Here is a 22,609-nt window from a genome sequence, read left to right on the forward strand (position 1 = left end):
TTTAGAGTTATCCAACAACAAAGAAGTACTTCATGTTTTTGGTGTGATTTTAATGGAACATTTTCCCATTTCAATTGTTAATTGCTAATATATAGAAATACATTTGCTTCTTGCACACTGACCTTGTATCCTGTGACCTTGCTCTATACTTGGGGATGGTTTTAGTTACTTTTTTTAATGGCTTAAAACAACAGAAATTTATTATCTCAGTTCTGGAGGCCAGAAGCTCAAAATCAAGGTGTCCAGCATGACCGTGCCTCCTCCAAATGTTCTAGTGAAGAATTCTTCCTTGCCCGTTTCTAGATGTTGGTGGCTCCCAGCCATCCTTGGCATTCCTTGGCCCATAGATGCCTCCATTTTATTCACTTTTTCTTAGAGTCTTTCAGATTTTCTCCATAGATAATCATGTCAGTTGTGAATACAGGCAGTTTTATTTCTTCCTTTCCAATTGGTATGCCTATTTCTTTTTCTTAACTCATTACAATGGCTAGGACCTAACGTATGGTGTTGAACAAGAATGGTGACAGCAGACATCCTTCCTTTGTTCTTGATCTTAGGGAAAAAGGGGTTAGTCTTTCTTTGTTAAGTGTGTCATTCGCTGAAGGTTTTTCATAGATATCCTTGATCAGATGGAGGGGGCTTCCTTCAGTTTCTACTCTATGCAGAATTTTTAAAATCATGGATACTGAATTCTTGTGAAATGCTTTTTCTGCATCTATTGAGATGATCATATAGTTCTACTTCTTTGATATATTAAATTATATTGATTGATTTTTTATACTTGAACTCAACTTGCATTCCTGGGATAAACCCTACTTTTGTCATCAAGCAAATAGATATATATACAGCCTCTGTCACTTTCTTTTCCTATAACGTCTTTGTCTCATCTTGGTGTCGGAGCAATGTCAGCACACTATGGTAAGTTAAGAAATGTCCTCTTTTTCTCTATTTTCTGGAAGAGTTTATATAGAGCTGGTATTATCTCCCCCTTAAATGTTTGGTGGACCTCACCTATGGAGCTAACTGGGCCGGGGATTTTCTTTGTTGGAAGGCTTTTAACTATAATTTAATTTCTTTAATAACTATAGTGCTACTCAGATTCTCTCTTCCTTTTTTTAACCCACTCAGGTTATCCATTCTTGAATGAGCTTGATATTTGGTGTCAAGGAATTTTTCCATTTCATTTAAGTTGTTGAAGTTATTGACAGAAAGTTGTTCATAAAATTTCCTTGTTATCCATTTAATGGCAGCAGGACCTGTAGTGGTGTTCTCTCTTTCATTCCTTATATTGGTTATTTCTATCTCTTTTTCTTGATTGGTCTAGCCAGAGGTTTATTAATTTTATTGCTTTGGTTTTTAACATGATCATTCTAGCTGTTCTGTTGCAGGCAGACAAGAACAGAGGCAGACCAGTCTGAAGCTACTCTAAGAATCGAGTCAAGACCCGAGAGAGGGGCTTGGACCAGGAGCTAGCAGTGGGAGAGGACATAGAAGTGATCATATTCTGGTATATTATGAAGGTGGAGTCAGGAGATATGACAGGAGATCATATATGGATCAAAACTGGGAAAAGGATTTTAAAAAAAAGAAAGAAAGAAAGAGGAGGTAAGAATGACTCCAGAGGTTTTTGTCTTGAGTGACTAACTGGAAGAACAGAGTTTCCCCTGATGGAGACGGGAAAGATCATGGGGAACACGTGGCGATCAAGTTTGGCCAAGTGAACTCTGGAATGCTTCCTGGGCCTCCCAGTGGAGACAGTAAAAATTCACATGAGAATGCAGAATGCAGGTCTGGAGTTCAGGAGGAGGCCTGCACTAAAAACACAAAGTTGGAATTCCCAGTATTTAGAGCCATGAAAATAGGTGGAATGACAAACGTGGCAAAGGGAACAGTCTGAGGGGCACAGTGACATTGAGAGGGTGGGAGACATGAGAAAACAGAACAGGAAACATCAAAGGGATTCAAGAAGAACTACACGACCACGGAGGAAGGGCCGAGCCGCGGGCGGACGCGGCCACGGAGGAAGGGCCGAGCCGCGGGCGGGCGCGGCCACGGAGGAAGGGCCGAGCCGCGGGCGGGCGCGGCCACGGAGGAAGGGCCGAGCCGCGGGCGGGCGCGGCCACGGAGGAAGGGCCGAGCCGCCGGCGGACGCGACCACGGAGGAAAGGCTGAGCTGTGGATTAGGTAAAACGAGGACCGAGCACACGGAGGTCGCCGAACAGCTCAGCAAGAGCGGCTCCAGCAGCATTGCAGTGGAAACCCACCTGCAGACCGGACAAGAGAGACCAGACAGACAATACAGACCAGTCTCTGGAGGAGTTGGTCGCGAGGAGGGGAAGAATAAACATAGGGATGCCAATGGAGGGAGCAGAAAACCTTTTAAAGACGGGAGAGATCATAGCTTGTTTATATGTTGATACAAAGAATCCAATAGGGAGGAAAAACTGACAGGCAAGAAGCAGGGTGCAGAATTTCTGGCATGACATCTTTGGGTAGATGATGAGAACGGGACCTAGAGGGCAAGGGGGGCAGGGTACGGGACTGGCCTCGACTCATCTGCTACAAACGAAACGGCTGAGCTCAAGGGCTCGAGTGCGGCCAGGAGGGTGGTGTGGGGGCAGAGACAGTGCAGATCCCTTCTGGTGGCTCTAATTTTTCTAATTTTCACAGCAGGGTGAAGGTGGAAAGGATACACTGGAGGTTTATTCTCTCCTAGATTTGGCACAGGCTATGCAGTCCTATCAGTCAGCTCAGGAGAGGACCGGACAGGGCCCGGGGTCACTACGGGGAGCGGACAGAAGGCACACAGACGCTGCACCCTGGAAGGGTGCTACCTCATGTGAACCTATGTTCTGCCGTCACATGCTCTGGGTAACCTGGACAGGTCATTTAACCTGCACCTCAGCTCCCGCACATGAAAATGGGATCATTACAAGGCTCAAAGGCAGGGCGGTTATCAGGGGATGAGGTCAGTGCCCAACAGAGGCGCCATGAGCAGCTGTCCTTGGTCACCTCCAGACAAGCCTCCTCACCCCCCTTCCCTGCACACCCACCTGGGGGTGGCTCTGGAGGGAGACCGCCCGGTCCTGGCTTGGTGCCCTCCGCAGATGCTGCCTTGCTCACCTGGAGCCAGCTCGATCTCCAGTGCAGTCCGAATGAGGGCCATCAGCGTGGACGTGAAGTGGACGGTCATGTCCTCCTTGGAGATGGGCATGTTCATGCGAACCAGGAGCTAGAGACAAGGGGAGCAGGTCAGGGCCAGGCCTACCAGGGTCCCTCCACCACAGGACTACAAGGTGCTGGAGGCCCCTAGAGGCTGGGCTTCACCTCCTGGGGGTGGCTTCTGCAGGCGCCCAGGCAAAGTTGGGTGGCTGGGAGTTTTGCCAGCATTCACACTCACCCTTGGACCACCCCCCCATTGGAGCAGTCCCTCCTTCTCCTAGCTGCGGAAAAATAGAAGTCCAGGTAAAGACTGTAGCATAGCACCAAGCCAGAAGCCTGGATCCCTCTGAAAGAACAGGCACATGCTTAGCCAGAAGGACCCCTGCCCAAGGCTGGAATAAGGGGCGTGGGGCCTGGGCTGAAGAGGGAGGGATCTGGGCTGCAGAACAGAGGCGAGGCACCCTGGGATGGCCCACAGACAGGAGGGAAGACCCCTGTCCTTACAGCTCTGCCCAACGTCATCTCCTCCACCGGCAGCCTGGAGCACTGGACAAGGGGCGGGTTAGCCAAGAGCACAGCTCTGAGCTCCCACTCTCAGTGAGGCATCCCTTCACCCCAGGAAGGCTTCTGCCTCTCACCACCCAGCCAGGGGGCCTGGAAGAGGCAGCCAGCACCTTCCAGTCAGAAGGACCCAGAACAGATGGTACTGCACAGGGCCAGCGTGGAGGCTGGTAGGGAGAGGCTCAGGGCCATTGCACAGGAGTAAAAGTACTTCGGACCAGACTGGGGGCAGTGCCCTGCTGCTTTGCTCCCTGTTTCCGCATCAGGTGAACAGCCCCTTTTCTCTCCTCATTTTTCAAGGACAGAACAGCAGGAGACAGATGTGTGTCTGTACCACAGACCTCCAGGTATAGCCAGCAGCTGCCCAGAGCCTGAGGCTCTGAGAACTTAGGTGGTGTCCAGGAAGAAAAGTACCCTTGGTGTGTCTGGCATGGTCTCAGCCTGGGAGGTCACCTAGCTGACCAGGTAGAGCCCTAGGGGCACCGTGACCCACCTGTCTTCTCTCACCGCTCTCTTGTCGTCTACCATAAGACAGAGCTAGAGAAGGGGGCACAGGGCCACTCCCCGGGTTGTGCCTGTCCTCTGCCAAGCCCACATCCCATGACAGAGCAGCCTCTCCTCCCCTCTAGGGAGGGCCCCCAGCCCGGCCCCCAGCCCTGCCCCCAGTGTCTGGGCCCTAGATCCAATCCTCGGCCTAGTAGAGACCGGGTGGCTAGAGACACGAGCCCAGACTCTGCCCCCCTGAATGCTGGTGAAGCCCCACCTGGCACATTGAATCGTGGTCCCAGGACCTCACACATCACCTTTGTGATGCACACCAGGAAAATCGGCTTTCCAGAGCACAGGGTCCCTGTAGACCAGCACCAATGGCAGGAGGAGAGGCAGAGGGATTCCTCTCTAGGGAAGTCAGGGAGTCGGGTCCCAGCCTGAAGGGGGAGCAAGCAGGTGATTTCCAAAAGAAGAGAGCTCTGTCCAGGGCACCTTCACCAGAGGCTCTCCTCTGCCTGTCCAGGCCCTAGAAGGGCAGGGATCTCTGGAAGTGGCAGAAGGACAAGGCCAGGGTAAACAGACAGGCATCTCTGCCCTGGGCCTAGGACCTCCTGGTCATAGCACCCTGAGCATCTCCTGGACCCTCCCCAGCTCCCCAAGCCCATCCATTCCTACCCACCCTGAGGCCTCCCCTGGTCTATTCATGACCAGAACCTTGGAACTGGCCAGCACAGCTGGGGAGGGGCCCTAAAGGCTAGCCCATCAGAGCCCTGCATGCCCAGCCTGGCCCCAGGTATCAGTGTGGACAGAACTCTCCTCCTTGGGAACAAAGCTACAGTCTTGCATGCAGGCCTCAGGTAGGTGCAACATGCATGCCAGGCAGGGGAGGGCTGAGGAGGACAGCAGAGGCATCTGCCGATGGCCTGAAAGAGCCACTTAGCTTCCAAAGGCTGTGCTGAGCCAGGTGACAGAGGGAGGCCCAGATTGAGAGCACAGAGACAGACAGCACGGACAGAACCAGAGAGAGGAAAGCTCTGCTGGGAAGCTCGCTCAGAGAGAGGGCGGTGGCAGAGAGGCTCCAGACACATGCTGGTGGAGCCGCACGACTCGGGCTGGCTCTGTTTTCTGGGAGCAATGGGAGCTGCTGGAGGGCTCTCGGTGTGGCGCGACGGGTGGGGGGTGGTGCTGGAGGGATGGGAGGTGCCTACACACCAAAGGGGGCACATGGGGCAGGTGGGAGCAGGCTTGGGGCTGGGCCATGTGACCTGCCTGCCCCCCAAGGAGGGAGGCCTGGAGATGTCCTTCAGTTTACCACCTCCTTGCCGCTCAGCCTCCTGGGCTCCTCAGCGATGGAGGGAGGGGGCGTGGGACTACCTGTCCTTATCCTGCAGCAGTCTCTGAAGCCCCAGGAATGACAGCAGAACGCCTCTCCCTGGCATCCTTTCCTTCTTAATGCCACAGCGCCTCCTTCCCGCTGTGGAACTTACAAAGCCCTGGGGATGCTGCCTCCCCAGGCTGACAGCAGCCCAGACCTGGGGAAGTTCTGCATGTGCGGAGCTGAGTGGGGGTTCCTCAGAAGTGCCAGAGGCCCTGCAGGCCCCTATTACCCCAGGCTCAGACCCAAAGGGCTGGATACCTCCACCCTCATCAGGTGCTTATGGGACAGAGAAGCTGAGTGCGGTCCTGAGCCCGGAACAAAAACAGCTTCTGTCTGAAAGGTGGTCTGTCCCCTCATTTCTGGGAAAGAGAAGGAAAGGAAAAAAGGCAGGTGGAGGGCTCTGGCTCCGTCTTCCTGAGCCTCTCAGGGGCTCTCAGAGGGGGCAGACCTGCGGGCACAAGGGGCGGGTGCAGACACCATCATGGTATCTGTGTCTCTCTGTCTGGGAAGGTAGAGGACATGGTTGGAGCAGAGAAAAGGAAGAAACAGTGAGACAGCAGAGCGGCAGACAGACAGATGGACAAGCCCCGAGAGGAGACGGGAGACCAGCCCCAGCACAGCCAGCCTCGGGGTGCAGGGTCGGGGTCTACCTTGTATGCAACTCGGGCAGGGCATTTCTTCCCCAGCCCCAGGGGTGGGGACATGTGTTTCAGCATCTCAAACATGTCATTGTAACTGATGCGCCCACTGGACACCCGGCCCAGGGAGACAGAGGCAGGGTGGGGTCCACAGGAAGGGGTGCGGTGGGAGGGGGCCGGGGGGGAGGAAGCAGACAAGAAAACAGATCCAGTTAACCAGCGTCCGATTACACGCCAAAAGTCAAAATACGTAAAATGAGGGACTTCTCTGCTTGACCCGATCCCCTCCTTGCCCCTCCCAGCCTCACCTCCACAGCCCAGCCCCACGCAGGGCAGCGGGCAAGGGTGACATCTGAGCTAATGAACATGGAGGGATGAGGAAGGGCTGCATCGGGGCGGCTTTGGGTTGTCAACTTCTGATTTTACACTTTTAGAAACCACAGATAATGCCAAATCAGAAGAGCTGCTTCACCATGCCGGGAGAGCCGGCAGACAGAATTACGTGACTGATGAGGCCGGCCCGAGAACCACGGCAGAAACATAGCTTTCCGTCACGCTCAATTTGCTTCCAAGTTAGCCTAGAGACTAAAGAAGTGGAGAAAACTCTACAACAAGCCAGAAAATTAGAGCTGGGGGAGCCCCGAGGCTCTAGAGACAAACTTGACCGGTGAGTCCTGCTCCAAGCCCAGAGACACCCTAGGCCGCCCAGGGCGGGGCTGCTGCGGGGAGTCAGGGCTGGGCAGGAAATGGGAGATGGGGGGGGGGGGGTGGAAGGGGCAGGGGCGTGGTGGGCAGCTGGGGTGGGGTGTGGCTTGGAGCCACTCTTGTACCCTCCTGTCCACACCAGGGGCAGGGCTGGCCCCAACACACGGGACAAGGCTGCGGATCCAGGGAGGTGTCTGGGGGCCGATGACTGTGTCTTCCGAGGTAGACAGGCCACCAGGCCTGCAGCCTCACCTCCACCCCTGGGGACACCTGCCTATGGGACCTGCTTGGGGTCCTAGAGACGAGGTCGGGTTCAGGCCACCCAGGAGAGAAAGGGGACAGCTTTTTCCCGGCAGGCACAGCTGCCCCAGGGCCTGGCCCTCCTCCCAGGGTTCCCAGCCTTGGCTGAGTGGATAGATCCAGAGCTGAAGCAGGAGGGCCCATCTTTGGGCCTCCACTGCCTCTGTCCTCGCCTCCCTCGGGGACCAGAAGCCCCTCGGTTGTCAGGCTCTTCAGACTGGGAGGGGCCGCTCCTCCTGGCCTGCTTGTGCCCATGCGCTCCTCCTCTGGGGCCCTTGGCCTCCAGCCTGTCTGACCATTAGCCCACCCTGCAGAGCCTGGAGGCAAAGCCGGGAAAGACAGCTGCTTCCTCGGGCACAGGCAGGGCCTGGCCCCCAGCTCCCACCCAGCAGCCGACCCCTGCCCTCCAGGCCCAGCCAGCAAGCTTCGTGTGCACCGCCTCAGAAGGCGGCCTCTCCCCAGCCAGCGGGAGGGGTCGGGAGATCAGATGGGGCACCAGAGCGTCCAGGAGGTTGGAGTGCGGGGCAGGGCAGGGCAGGAGGAAAGAGAGCTGAGTTGTCGTCATTCCCAAACCAGGCAGGGAGTGTGCACTGCGTTTGCATTTCGGGCAGGGAAGGGTATGTCCCATGGAGGCTCTGAGTTGCAAACCTTGTAGGCCAACCTACGAGGGCAGTTCTTCCCTAAGCCAACGGGTGGCGCAATACAACGCAACAAACTGTACGTATCCTTACAATGAACCCGGCAAGTGGAAAGGAAATGTCACAGGTTATGGCAACCAAGGCACGATGAGCCCGTCCTGCCCGCCCACCCAGCCTGCGACAGGAAGAGGAGCTGGGCGGCTGGACAGGCAGCTCCCTGCAGGGAATCCTGGGGCTCAGAAAGCCCCGGGAGGCAGGGCAATCCCAAGACCATTTCCAGAGCCTGACGCGGGCAGGAGGCACACCATACAGAACCAGTGCTGGCCCCTGTCGCAAGCCCCCACTGTGCACGCACTGCAACCACTGGTCCGCCTTCCCCCGGGTCTTGTTCGCCCACCCTCTCTGGCAGCCCCTGCTCTCGCTCCCTGAGTTCTGGAGACCCCACGCCTGGCTCTCCTGACCGTCTCTACCTCCTGCATCTCCTGGAGTCTGCTGGCCCGGCTAAGGACCCCCTAGTCCCAGGGTGGGCACCCTGGCCAACACCGCCGTTTCTCTTTCCTGTCCAGTCAGCTCCAAGTCATTTCTGCAAAAGAGGGAAGAAAGAGGAAGCCCCACTTTGGCCTCACCCAAGGTGCTTGCTACCTCACTGGACCTAAAGGATCATGACGAAGGGTCTGGAAGCATGGTGAAGCCCCCAGCCCCAATAATTACCCAACCCAATTCACAGCCTGTTCTCTGGCTCATCTTCTCTCTTCCACCATCGAATCCCTCACACGGCACCAGATGGAAAGTGGGGGCACCATACTGTCAGCGCAATGCAAAAAACTGTCCTCGCTGTCTGTAAAGCAAAGTCAAAGCTCCTTGTTTATCCCAAATTTCAAGACCTTCTCAACCTGTCCCAGCCGCCCTTCCAGCCCCTTTGCAATGCGTTCTCTTCTCCATCAGACACAATCACACCCCCTTCCCTTCAGCCCCGGCCCCAACCTCTTCTCTAGAGCTCAATCCATCCTGCCCTCTTCAGTTTGGCTCAAATGCCACCTCCTCTGACTCACCGGCCAGATGGGGTTTCTCCCTCCTCGAACACCCCGGGCTCACACTATGGCTCCTCTGTTCTCCCAGTCCCGTTGGACTCAGCATCCCGAGAGCACGTGCTTGCTTCACCTACACACCCCTGGTCCCCAGCACACGGCGGATGCTCAGGAATGTTGACTGGGCAGATGGATGAACACAAGGATGAGTAGACAGATCGCTTACAGGTGTGATTGTGATTCTCCTCTCGACTCTCTACCCTTCACCAAGTGAGGCAACGGGGAAGATGGGAGAAGGTGGCACCATAAAGCAACAACCCCACGCCTTCTTCATCTCCCCACAGCAGGCATGTGTGCACGCACATGTGCACATACATACCCATGCACACCTGCGCTCACACACATGTGCACACACAAGCATGCACACCCGTGTATACCCATGCACACGTGCATTCACACACACGTGCACACATGCACTGCACACATCTGCACACAATCACGTGTGCACGCGCGTACGCATATATACAAACCATGTGCGTGTGCGCACATGTACACATGTATGTCTGCTGCATATTCACACACGTGCACACAAGCACACACACGCGCACATATGCACTGCACTCACATTTGCACACACGCGTGCACACTCATACGCGTACACACAAACCATGTGCATGTGCACCCATGCACACACACGTGCACACGTGCATCACTCACACATTTGCACAATCACGTGTGCACACTCGTACGTGTACACACAAACCATGTGCGTGTGTGCACATGCACACATATGTCTGCTGCACACGTGCATGTACGCATGCCACATGTGCACAGAAACACATCCGTGCACATATGCAACACGCACACGTGTGTACACTTGTGTACACACCCACAGAGCCATACATACATATGAAAGCTTGGGAAATTTCACAAAGTTTTGTTGTTCTTTAAGTCTCTCCAAGAACGAGGAGACAGCAGAGTGGCCACCTGGGATATAAAGCGGACCACATCCCTACATCGGCCACGGAGGCTAGGAAGGGCTCAAAGCACCCTCGGTCCTGTGCCCAGGACTCAGTCTCCTCAGCTGCCTCTGCTGGGCCTTCCCCTATCCCCTGCCATCTGGAGGCAGGCTATGTTTTCAGCCCAGGCCACTTGGGAGCAGCAAGTCTGAGTGTTAGTTGCGGGTCACATTTATGCTACTTTTGGACCATGGTCTTGTGTGCTATTTCACAGATGCCACCTCTGGGGTGACGCTTATATTTGCTGTCTACTCTTCCACAGCACTTTCTTTACCCCACTCCCAATGGCCCCTGACTTCCAGAGGCCCCATTTTCAGAACTCTGGATTTGGGAAACAGTCTGAGCCCCCTGTGCACCATCACAAAACCACAGTCTGGCCCAAGTCCATTCCCTGTATGTCCAAATTCTGCTCCACCTGTGGCTGGACTAGGGGTAGCCCTGGGTCTACAGTTCATAAAGATTGGGGGGAAGTCCTCCCCTCTCACAGGCCTGCACTGACTTGCCTTTGTCGTGCACATATGAACATACTGCCCATACAGCATCTCTGCTTCCCTGCAACACACCCTTTAGAAACAACGTGCCCGGTCCTCCCTTTGGCAGCACATATACTGGAAACAATGTGCCCAGAAACAGCAGCATCTCTTGAGACCACAGTGCAGATGACCCTCCTAGAATGAGCCTCAAGCCTGCCTCACTTGGAGTCTCTCCTGCTCTCTGACCTGACTGGGCCCTCCTGACCAGAGAACCCACACCTACCCCTGACCCAGAATGACACTGGGCACTGCAGGGCCGATGTGCTGACGCATCAGCAAAATGACAGGACTCTCCGAGGCCACAAAAACGGTCACCTACACCATGAAACATAAATAAATCCATGCTTGTTCTGCACTGTGTGAAAATTATTCAGTTTTCACTACAATGGAAAACACCCAGAGACACTACAGGAATGGAAATGCCCTAGGGTTGCTGGTGCTACCAGTGGTTTCAGGACTTGCCCAGCCTGGGAAGGGTCTCATACAGCCTCTTCTGGATCCTCACATGATGGGGTAGGGGCTCCGGGAAGGCTGGATGAGAGGAGGGTGGGGGAGCCCAGCCAAGCTCCCAGGGGCTTGAGGGTCAGAGAGCTCTGGAGCAATCCCCTTGCTGAGCTCCAATTTAGGGAAAAACTGTGGGCAGTAGGGTCCTCACCACGACGACACTGACCATCTCCTCCAGGCCTCTACCACGCAAGGGGTGACCAAACACAGAGCTGTGCGAGGGGGACACGGGCAGGCTGGGAGCCTCGGAGAGAGGAGGTGGGAAGTGGCTACACCCCATCTTCACAGTCTTCTCATTCCCTTCGAGCGTGGGAAGGGACGGATGCCCATCCGTTTACTGATGCACTTGGTTCATTCACATTCATGTCTGCTGAGCGCTCACCATGAGCGAGGCGATGAGCCGGCCTGTGCCTTCCCCAGCAGCCAGGTCTCTTGGCCCTTCCATGTCCTGTGTTGGCCTTGCAGAGAGCATGCCCTGAATAACTACTCAAGTATCCGCTTGAGAGAATGAATGAATGAATAAGCAAATGAAGAAGCGAGTGATGAAGGAACAGACAAATGGGCAGATGGTGAGTCTATGCTGCTTTGCTAGCCCCAAGGATAAGAGTATGTGTCCTGGGTGTGCAGGACTCTCCCATGGATCATGGAACACCCTTCTAATGCAAGCCAGTCCCCTCATGACATACTTGCTCTGTCTGGAAACAAACTACCCCTCACTTAATGCAACACAGTAACCCTTTCCCACCATGACCAAAGGGTCTTCAACATACTAGACCCTTCCTGGTAGCTCCTTTAATTTCAGTGAAAGTTCACCAAGCGCCCGCTATTTGCAGCCTGGGCTGGGGACACAGGTGCATGTTGGCTCCTGTTCCCAAGAGATGGCAGAGAGGGAGAGGCCTGAGCCCATGGGCGGGAAGAATGTCATTTCTGCCATGAAGGCCTCCAAGCTTCATGAGGACGGTGAGGCCCCAAGGGAAGGCCCTCCTGCTGTGTCCACACCCTCTCCCTTGAGCCCTCCACGCCCCTCATGTGACAGACCTGTGAGGAGACAGTACACTCCCATTTGGCAAGAGACTTGAGCCTCACAGACCCCTTGGAACCTCCAAAGTGCTGGACTAAGGGTCTCACAGAGCATTTCTCAGCCCAGGGAGCTGTGTAAGAGCACTGTGGGCATGAGAAGGAGCGTGCCACCTAGAAGGGGACCTGGCACCACCCTCTGCGGACCCCGCCAAAACCTGAAGGGGTTTGACAAAACCTGTGCCACATGACACAGGTCTGAAGCCACCCAGCCCTGTCCCAAGATCCGTGGCACGGACCACCCTGAGGACCACGGAACACGGGGGCCACTCACCACGCGGCCGGGTCGTACTCAGCCCAGACCCGGATGAACTCATCCAGGTGGTGAGGCCCTAGGATGGAAGAGTCCCGTGTAAGGTACTCAAAATTGTCCATGATCACGGCCACAAAGGGGTTCAACATCTGCAGGACAGGAAGGAGAAGGGGTGACGTAGAGAGACCTCAGCCCGCCCTCTACCCTAGCCCTTACCCTCCAGCCAAAGTGTGTGCGAAACCATCATGGCAGTGGAGGCCACTCTGACTCAGCCAGAGCCCGTCCAGCCCTGCTCCCCCCAGCCTCTGGGCCTCCCCTGCACCACCACCACCACCACCAGCCCCCGCAGCAGCCAGCCTCCTACCCCGGGGTTCTGGTCCCTCAAACTAACCCAGGTCCCTCCCACTCCCTGCTTCTGCTGCCCTACCCTAATTCATGTTGGCACCCCTCCCGCCCCACCTCCCATCACCACCCTCTTCCCCACCTAGCCAGTCTTCAAGGAAAACAGTGACTTTGGAGTTAGTACTTTGGACTCCAGAGGCCAAAAGCTCAGCTTCTTTTTTGTTTAATTGAGTTGAAATTCACATAACATACATTTAATCATTTTGAAGAGTACAACTCGGTGGCTTCAGTGTATTCACAATATGATGCAACCACCTCTCTAGTTTCAAAAATTCTTTTTTTTTTTTAAAGATTTTATTTATTTATTTGACAGAGAGACACAGCGAGAGAGGGAACACAAGCAGGGGGAGTGGGAGAGGGAGAAGCAGGCTTCCCGCGGAGCAGGGAGCCCGATGCGGGACTCGATCCCAGGACCCTGGGATCGTGACCTGAGCCGAAGGCAGACGCTTGATGACTGAGCCACTCAGGTGCCCCTCAAAAATTCTTTATCACCCCAGAAAATGCCTCCTACAGTAAGCAGTCACTCACTTATTTCCCCTTTCTCCCGTTCCCTAGCAATCTCTGTTCTGCATCTATTGGCTTGTCTATTTGGGGTACTTCACATAAAAGGAATCCTACAATACAGGACCATATAGGGTCTTTTGTGCCTGACTTCTTTCACTTAGCGTGATTTTTTGAGGCTCAGCCATTCATTCGGGTCAGAACTTCATTGCTTTTTAAGGCTGAATAATATTCCATGGTAGGTATACACAAGTTTGTTTATCTATTCATCCATTGATGGATATTTGGGTTGTTTACACCTTTGGGCTGAACTGTTTTCCACAAAAGTTGCTACATTTTACATTCCTATCACAATGTGCAAGAGTTACTATTTCTCCATGTCCTTGCCAATGCTGGTTATTTTCCATTAAAAAATTATTATCTTTCAGGATCCCTGAGCCGTAAGGGCGGCCACAGACTCGCGATCCTCCGGCGCGCGGCTTTTCTTCTCTTCCTCGGTCCTGCGTGTCCGGCGCCGCACGCTCAGTCCGAGCGGGTGGGCGCAGCGCTTGAGTGGCTTGCCCCGGAGCGGGCCACGTGCTCGGAAGGGGACTGTGGACTGGAGAGTGGCACACAGCATGGCAGAAAACCGAGAGCCCCGCGGGGCCGTCGAGGCTGAGCTGGACCCGGTGGAGTATACCCTTCGGAAGCGGCTCCCCCACCGCCTGCCCTGGAGGCCCAATGACATTTATGTCAACATGAACACTGACTTTAAGGCCCAGTTGGCCCGCTGCCAAAAGCTTCTGGACGGAGGAGCTCAGGGTCAGAATTCATGCAGTGAGATCTGCATTCATGACTTGGGCCTGGCCATCAACCGTGCCATCAGCATTGCCCTACAGCTTCAGGCAGGCAGCTTCGGGTCCTTGCAGGTGGCTGCCAATACCTCCACCGTGGAGCTTGTCGATGAGCTGGAACCAGAGACTGATACACGAGAGCCGCTGACCCGCATCCGCAACAACTCGGCCATCCACATCCGGGTCTTCAGGGTTGCACCCGAGTAATGGAAATGAGGATGGCCACCTTATCCACCCACCCCCACATAAGTAGGCTCAGCTGTGGCTCTTCCTGTACTGAGTACAGTCATGGACCTTCTACCAGAGCCACGTAAGAAAAGCCTGTCCCCTTACAGCCCAGAGGACTCTGAACTGCGAGGGAGAGTATTGTCTCTTGTTGGGCCCAAGCATTGGGTCTTCCCGAGTCTTTGTGGTCTGTGACCATTGTCCTAGACAATAAAAACTACCAAGTTGTGTTAGTATGCAGCCACCCCCGAAAAAAAATTATCATTATAGCCATCCTAGTGAGTGTGAAGGAAGTGTGTGGTTTTGAGTTTCCTTAATGCCCAAAGGTGATGAATGTCTTCATGTGCTTGTTGGCCACTTTGTATATCTTCTTGGCTAAAATGTGTATTCTGATTTTTTGCCCATTTTTTATATGGTTGTCTTTTGTAGTACCGTTCTAAGAGTTCTTTATGTATTTTGGATATTATCCCCTCATAAAATATGTGGATTAGTATTTTCTCCCATTCCTTAAATTGTATTTTCACATCTTTTATAATCCCCTTTGACACACAAAAGTGTTTAATTTTGAGTAGTCTAATTTATTTTTTTCTTTTGTTGCTAGTGATTTTGGTGTTGAATCTAAGAATCCTCTGACAAATCCGAGATCATGAAGTTCTGCCCCCTATGCTTTCTTCTAAGAGTTTTGTAGTGTTAGCTCTTTCATCAATTCTGGGTTCATTTTTGTATATGGGCTGAGGTAGGGGTCCATCTTTATTTTTTTGCATGTGGACATCCAGTTGTCTCTTCACCATGTCTTAAAGAAACAATATTTTCCATACTGAACAACTTTGGCATCCTTGTCAAAAATCAACTGTCCATAGATATTTGGATTTATTTCTGGAATCTCCATCCCACTCCACTGGTCTATCCTTATGCCAATACCATACTGCCCCGGTATCATCCTTATTAAGATATATATAACTGACATAATTATAAGAGACTTAAAGTGCATATTGTGGTATATATACATACATAAACATTGTGAAATCATTCCTACCATCTAAATGACACATCCATCACCTATTTTTTTTTGGTAGAACACTTATGTTCTACTCTCAGAAAAATTCAATTATACAATACAGTATTATCAACTATAGTCACCATGTTTTACTTTACATCCTCAGACGTTATTCATATTATAGCTGAAAGTGTGTACCCTTTTACCAACTTCTCCCTATTTCCCCAACTCTCTAGTCCCTGGCAACAACTCTTTTACTCTCTGTTTCTACGGTTTGACCTCTAAAAAAAATTCCACATATAAGTTATACATGCAGTATGCGTCTTCCCTTGTCTGGCCTTTTTCACCTAGCATAATGCCCTCAAGATCCATCCGTGTTGTCACAAATGACAGAAGGATTTCCTCCTTTCCCATTGCCAAAAAATGTGGGCGTGTGTGCGTGTGTACACACACGCCAAATATTCCTTATCTAATTCATCTGTTGATGAGCACTTAGGTTGTTTCCATATCTTGGCTCTCAGGATTTTGATTTGCATTTCCCTGATGATCAGTGATGCTGAGCACCTTTACATGTACCTGTTGGTTACCTGTATGTCTTCTTTGGAAAAGTATCTCTTCAGCCACATTGTTTTTACTCATGGTACCTTTATAGTAAGTTTTGAAATAGGGAAATGTTAGTTCTCTCACTTGGTCTTTAATTCTCAAGATTTTTTGTTATTTGGGGCTCCTTGCCATTCCATATGAATTTGAGGATCAGCTTTTCCATTCCTGTAGAAAGGCCACTGGAGCTCTGACAGGGATCACACTGAATCTAGAGCTCACTTTGTGGGGACATTACCACCTTACCAATATTAAGTCTTCTGATCCATGGACATGCATGTCTTTCCATTTAATTAGGTCTTCTTTAACTCATTTTAGTGATATTTTGCAGTTTTCACTGTACAAGTTTTCATCTCCATGGGTATTTATTTATTCCTAGGTATTTTATCCTTTTGGGTGCTACCGGAACTAGAATTATTGCCTTAATTTCCTTTTCTGGTTGTTTACTATGTGTTGATTTTATACCTTGACACTTTGATTAACTCATTTATTATTAGTAGTAGCGTGTGTGTGTGTGTGTGTGTGTGTTCTTCAGCATGTTCTACATATAGAATAGTATCATCTGCAAATAGAGATAACTTTACTTCTTCCTTTCCAATTTGGATGCTTTTTATGTCTTTTTCTTGCCTAACTGCTCTAGCTAGGACATCCAGCACGATGTTGAGAAGTGATAAAAAGTGGGCATCCTTGGTGATGGGTATTAAAGAGGGCACGTTCTGCGTGGAGCACTGGGTGTTATATGCAAACAGTGAATCATGGAACACTACATCAAAAACGAATGATGTAATGTATGGTGATTAACATAATTAAAAAAAAAGTGGGCATCCTTGTCTAATTCCTGCTGTTTGGGGGAAAAGTTTGTAGTCTTTCACCACTGAGTATAATGTTAACTGTAGGTTTTTCATAAATGTCCTTCATCATGTTATGGATGTTCCCTTCTACTCCGAGTTTGCTAAGTGTTTTTGTCATGAAAGGGTGTTAAATTTTGTCCAATGCTTTTCCGCACCAATGAGATAATCATGTGGGTTTTTTCCTCATCACATTGGTTAATCTTTGTATGTTGAAAATGCATCCGTGCATTCCTGGGATAAATCCCATTTGATCATGGTGTATAATCCTTTTAATGTGTTGTTGGAACTAGTCTGTTAGTATCTTGTTCAGGATTCTTACTATATATTTATCAGGGACATTGGTTGTAGTTTTCTTTTTTTGTGGCATCTTTGCCTGCCTTTGGTATTAGGAAAATGGCAGCATCCCAGGATGTGTCAGGAGGTGTTTGCTCTTCTACTTTTTGAAAGAATCTGAATAGGGGGCACTTGGTTGGCTCAGTCAGTTAAGCGTTCGAGTCTTGATTTCAGCTCAGGTCATGATCTCAGGGTCGTGAGATGGAGTCCCACGTCGGGCTCCGCAATCAGCATGGAGTCTGAGATTCTCTCTCTCCCTCTTTCCCTCCCCCCTCTAAAAAAATAAAAAGAGTTTGGATAGGATTGATGTTAATTCTTTTCTAATACCATTTTCTAAATTGTGGTAAAACATACATAGCAAAAAGCTGACCAATTTAACCACTTTTAGGTGCACGGTGCAGCGGCATCAAGCACACGGACACTGTTGTGCAATCATCCCCACCGTCCATCTCCAGAATTCTTCCATCCTCCCCAACTGAAACCCTGACCCCATTAAACCCTAACTCCCACCCCTCCCCCAGTCCCTGGCACCCGCCATCCTACATCCTACTCTGTCTCTGTGAACTTCATTCGAGGGCCTCAGATAGGTGAAACCATACAGTTATTTTTCCTTTTGTCACTGGTTTATTTCACTTGGCATAATGACTTCACGATTCATTCATATTGAAGCATGGGCCCGAACTGCCTCTCTTGTTAAGGCCGAATGATAGTCCCTTGTATGTTCATGTCACATTTTGTGTACCAATCACTTGTTGGTGGGCACTTTGGTTGCTTTTACCTCCTGGCCATTGTGAATAATGCTGCTATGAACATATGTGTACAAATATTTATTCAAGTCCCTGTCTTCAATTCTGGCATACGCCCAGAAGTGGAGTTGCTGGATTACACTGCCATTCTATTTTCAGTTTACTGAGGAGCTACCAGACTGTCTTCGACAGCTGCTGCACCTCGTCACATTCTCACTGGCGTGAACCAGCGCCTGTTTCTCCAGCACCCCAGCGAATGGCAGGTGCGGCTTTCTTTCTCTTTTTCCCTCATGCCTGTGCTTACTCATCAGTCATGTTGGCTCTGTCTTTAAAGTGCAGCTCAACCCCCTTCATCCTCACCCTTCTCTAGGCACTGTCACCTCCAACCATCTCCTGACCACTCTTCAGCCTCTCCTGACCAGAGGCCAGAGCAAGGTTTTAAAGTATCAACCAGATTGTGTCATGCCCCTGCTCAAAGTTTCCCAGAGGTGTCTGCTCACTTGGACCTAGTCCACTTACCGCCCCAACAACCAGTTTCCTGAGGCTCATCTGCCCCAGGCACACCAGCTGGAGTGCTGCTTCTTTGTAACTCATCACCATGGCAGAGGCTAAAGACTAAAGGACAGTTGTCCCGTGGAAACTTAAAACCCTTTCTGAGAAGGAAAGGCAAGGCCCACAGGAGCTCATGACAGAGTGGGTCCTTTTAGAGGTCATCGTCTCTGGGGAAACAGGACCATCAACACAGAATCCGCTTGTAATGTGACATGAATCAGTATCAGGGATCAGTGAGAGATGGAAGGGGGGCCTGGGATGGATTGAGACAGGTGGACACATGGGCACAATGACCAGGACTTACCAGAAAGGAGCAAAGGAAGATGAAGGAGACGAAGTAGAAGTAGGCAAAGTCGCTCCCACACTCACTGGCATTGGTGTGCTCATCACAGGCCTGGTTGTTGAGACAAGACAGCATGATCTCATGCCAGGCCTCCCCAGTGGCACCCCTGAGAAGAAGGGCAGAGCCATGAGACCCACAAAGGAAGGCCCAGGCCAGCCTGAGAAGAAATCTCAGAAGAGCTGGCTCAAGTGCATACCCTCCCTGGGCTCCCTCCCACAGAGAACCCACTCATATGTAAGGTCTAGGTAAGAGATGCCTGCTTCTTAAAAAGAATCCTCTGGCATTAGGTTTTCAAATTGATCATTAACTCGGAAAGAACTAGTTACTGACAACAAGGAACTGCACCAAAAGTCAGCACTATGGTGAGCGCCCCTTCATGGACCTCTGGCACCTCGAAGCCAACACAGCCTTTCCTGGCCTCCCTCACCCAGCATGTGCCATCCCAGCCTTCCCTGATTCAAGAAATGGGGGCTCCATCCCGTTTCTTAGGCCAAATATACTGCAGGCATCCCTGCCTCCATTCCTTCTCACCAGCTTCATCAGCTCATCTACCTTCAAAAACCAGCTAGACTCTTACCACTTCTCAGCACCCGGGCTAAGCAACAACCACCTCCCCTCAGCTGCTGCAATAGCTTCCTCACGGATCTTCCTGCTCTGCCCCACCCAACGGCCAAGTGGGTCCACTACACACAGGTGAGATCAGGTCACTTTTCCTCTCAATGACCCCTCACTTACTGCAAAAGCCAACATTCACACAACTGCCCACAGCTCTGTGAAACTCGCAGCCTGCTCTTTCCCCGTGGTCTCTGCTCAGTCCACTCCAGCCACACCAGTGTCTGCTGTTTCCTGAACACACCAAGAACAGCCCCACCAGCCTGAGTGGCCACCCTGGAGGACCTTTCTTCATGGACTTTTGTCCCTGGGTGTGTGGCCAGCACGAGGGCCAGATGTGCACTAGACTAGCAGGCAGACCAGAGGCCTGGGCCCCCCCCGACACTGGGTGTGCCTGCATGGCCAGCTCTCGGCACAAGTGGAGCCCACTTCCCATTAACAATGGCTAGGAGTAGGGCGCTTTTCCTGCAGGGCAGCTGTCCAATGCCAGGCCTGACTGATACTGGTGCTCACACGTGACACAGAGACCAGGGAGGAAAAGAGATCTTTGAGCACAAAGACTTAAAACTGAGGCTGGTTTCATAGGCCTGCCTCAACTCTTGCAGCACGAGGCAGGACGTTAATTAATGACGAGATGAAATGAACGTAATAGCTAAAGTCCAGAGAAATGATGTCATTTGGAGAAAGTGTAGGCCTAAGGATACTTGTCTATCTGATTTAAAAAACAAGAGTCAGACAACTCTCTCCAGGCAGCTTAGCTAAGCAGATCGGTCTGATCTCCCTCCATAAAAAGAAGAACCTCCACGGGCCCTGGAATGCATCTGCCTGGGATTCACCGCGCTGGGCATCTCCCAGCACAGGCCTCACAGCATCCTGGTGCATCTGCATGAACAAACACGCGTGTGGGCACCTCAGGAAGGGTTTTATGTCAGCACCCCTCCTCCACAAGTCCCTGCGAAGCGCTCCTTTCTTCCCTCCTAGGGTCCTGTGCTGGGCTTGCCTTAACGAAGGGGACACGGAGGCAGTAAGACACATTCACCCCCTCCCCACAGCCCCCAAGCCAGGATGGGCCACAGAGAGTGTGTCACGTCTCGGAACAGAAGCTGACATGCAGCCCTGTCGAGCACACAGACAGGTGCTTGAGCCAGAAACAAGCTACTCTGCCTGCCTTGGAGCCTGGAGCCTAGGGGATTGCAGTCCTCTGAGCCATGGGGCACTGGAGGCACTCACTCTGGCCAGTTGAGCTCCTTGGGTCCCTGAGTAGCACACTCTGTGTCCCCCTGCCCTGCCCCCGCCCCCACCCCCGATCCCACAGACCCTGCATTCAACAAGGTGAGCAGATGCAAAGCCTATGGCCAGCACACCGAAAAAGGCCCTGCTGGACACCTTCTGTCCTCCCAGACCCTTGGCTGCAGCTTCACCAGAGGCCTTCTGGCCACCCCCAGGGATCTGAGCTGAGGTGGTCAAGGCCAGCCTCACCTGGGGCTCTCAGGTTGACCTTCCTCATGGACTTCCCTTCCATCTGTCCCAAGACCCAGGAGCCCTTAGGGAAGGAAGGAGGAAGAGGGGAGAAGAAGCTGGGAAGGCCCACTGAGGGAAAGCCAGCACTGGCTGGGGTCGGAGGGGGTGGCCCTCTGGGTCGGCACACGCCCTGTCCCTCCTGAACGGAGGAGCCTCTGAGCCTGCACTGACTCCCCAAACAACACACCTGAACAGCAGCATCAAGGCTTGCAAAAACGTCCTGAAGTTGTTGTGCCGGTTCATGCTGGTGTCATCATCCAGGGCAATATTTCCAAAAACCTGAAATGAGAAAGAAGGCTGCAGGCTGGTACTGTTGGGTCCTCAGGAGCTGTGGCCAGGCAGGAGAGGATAGGTGCACGTGAGGACCCACAGGGCACAGGACGCTGCCCTTAGCCACCACCACTGCGGCAGGGGCTGGAGGGGTCAGCACTTCCAGCCAAACATGTCACTGCCCGCCCCCCCCCGCCCAGCTCCGCATGTCTACACCTGCAAGTCCCCATGCCGAGTAAAAATGCCACCCGGAGCTAAGTTTACATGGGCTGTGCTATATATAAGACAGGAAGCATTTGAAATTTCACCTTGTCATCAATGACTCCGAAGCAATAATTTTATTGGTAATAGCTATGAGGTCAACTTGAAAGTTTCTTTCTAAATTTCTGTGCAAATATCACAATGGGCTTTTTATCCATTTTAATTGATTTATTTTTAGGGTTAGGAATGCAAACAAGTCAGTAACTGTACTTGGCTTAAAATCTGGAATCTGGCTGAAAAATTTATGAACTATCACATATTCACCAAAAACAAAGATCAGTGACCCTTCTGGTCTTATAAATTCCCAAACCAAAGCAGGTACAAATATATATATTTTTTAAATAGCATCAGATCTCAGCAAATTTTAAAGGAAGAGAACCTTTTCAATCCCTTAAGTAGAGTTTAAAAATCACTTCTCAGCTAACCATTAAGACAATGGCTTCTCCCACTATAATTTAACATTTGGATCCATCTCCCATCCTACTGTTGAAAAGTGGCCAGATGCCAAAGATTTAAAACTGGAACACTGCTTTCTTTTAAATGTTTTTCTAAGTAGCTGACAAAGGGTTCTTTGGCAAAATAAAGGCAATCTAACTTATCCAAGCTGAACTTGACAGTACAGTGATCTGGTGTGATCCTGTTGACTTTTTTCTTCTGTAATATATAACTTCCTGTAAAGGATCAGGTCAACTCTCTGGACTAACAGAATGACCAGCTGGTGCTTTGCAGGCCACTCAGAACCAGGCAGATGTGCTCAAAAGCTCCACCACCATGGGGGCCCGGCACCCAATCAAACATGCCCATCAACACCCTAACAGCCCAATGGGGTTCCACTCAGGAGCACAGCAGAGCATTTTCCCACAGACGGTGGAGCTACGCCTCACTAGTGGACTCTGGGTGACAGGCCCAAACCCGTGGTGCCCAGCCTCCGTGTCCTTATCGGTAGAACAGCCTTTCCAAGAATTAAGTTCATAAAGTGCTTCAAACATAGAAATGTTCCCCAAGTGCCAATCTGTCATTGATACCATTTGATGACCATGATCAGTGCCCTTCTGCCCCAGGGCACAGGGGCCCCTTCTGCTCCCTGTCCCATCAGGCGCACCCACCTGCATGCCGATGATGGCGCAGATGAAGAACAGCATGGTGATGAGCAGACACACGTAGGGCAGGGCCTGTGGAGACATACAGAGGACAGGGCACCTCCAGGGAGGGCTGCCCAGCTACCTTGCTCGGGCCTCATCTGCAGAGTGGACGGTGGCCGGGTCTCTGGGGCCACC

The 22,609-nt window shown here is 51.8% G+C and overlaps 2 protein-coding genes across 2 annotated transcripts in view; one reads left to right on the forward strand and one right to left on the reverse strand.

Annotated features, from left to right (window-relative positions):
* LOC148162351 (voltage-dependent N-type calcium channel subunit alpha-1B-like) overlaps nt 1-22,609 on the reverse strand; it is a 35,327-nt gene that overhangs the window by 9,458 nt on the left and 3,260 nt on the right. Inside the window, 6 exon segments of the mRNA XM_088019089.1 lie at nt 3,124-3,232; nt 6,241-6,337; nt 12,307-12,434; nt 18,630-18,774; nt 20,989-21,080; nt 22,439-22,504. Of these exon segments, the coding sequence (XP_087875215.1) occupies nt 3,124-3,232; nt 6,241-6,337; nt 12,307-12,434; nt 18,630-18,774; nt 20,989-21,080; nt 22,439-22,504 (637 nt within the window).
* Nucleotides 13,806-14,228, forward strand: LOC148162352 (ribonuclease P protein subunit p20-like). The gene has a single exon (XM_088019015.1). It carries the CDS (start codon nt 13,806-13,808, stop codon nt 14,226-14,228), a length of 423 nt encoding a protein of 140 aa, XP_087875141.1.

Source organism: Eumetopias jubatus, unplaced genomic scaffold (genome assembly GCF_037043125.1).
Source record: "Eumetopias jubatus isolate StellerSeaLion01/CBP00866 unplaced genomic scaffold, mEumJub1_p1.0 scaffold_15, whole genome shotgun sequence".
Lineage (NCBI taxonomy): Eukaryota > Metazoa > Chordata > Mammalia > Carnivora > Otariidae > Eumetopias > Eumetopias jubatus.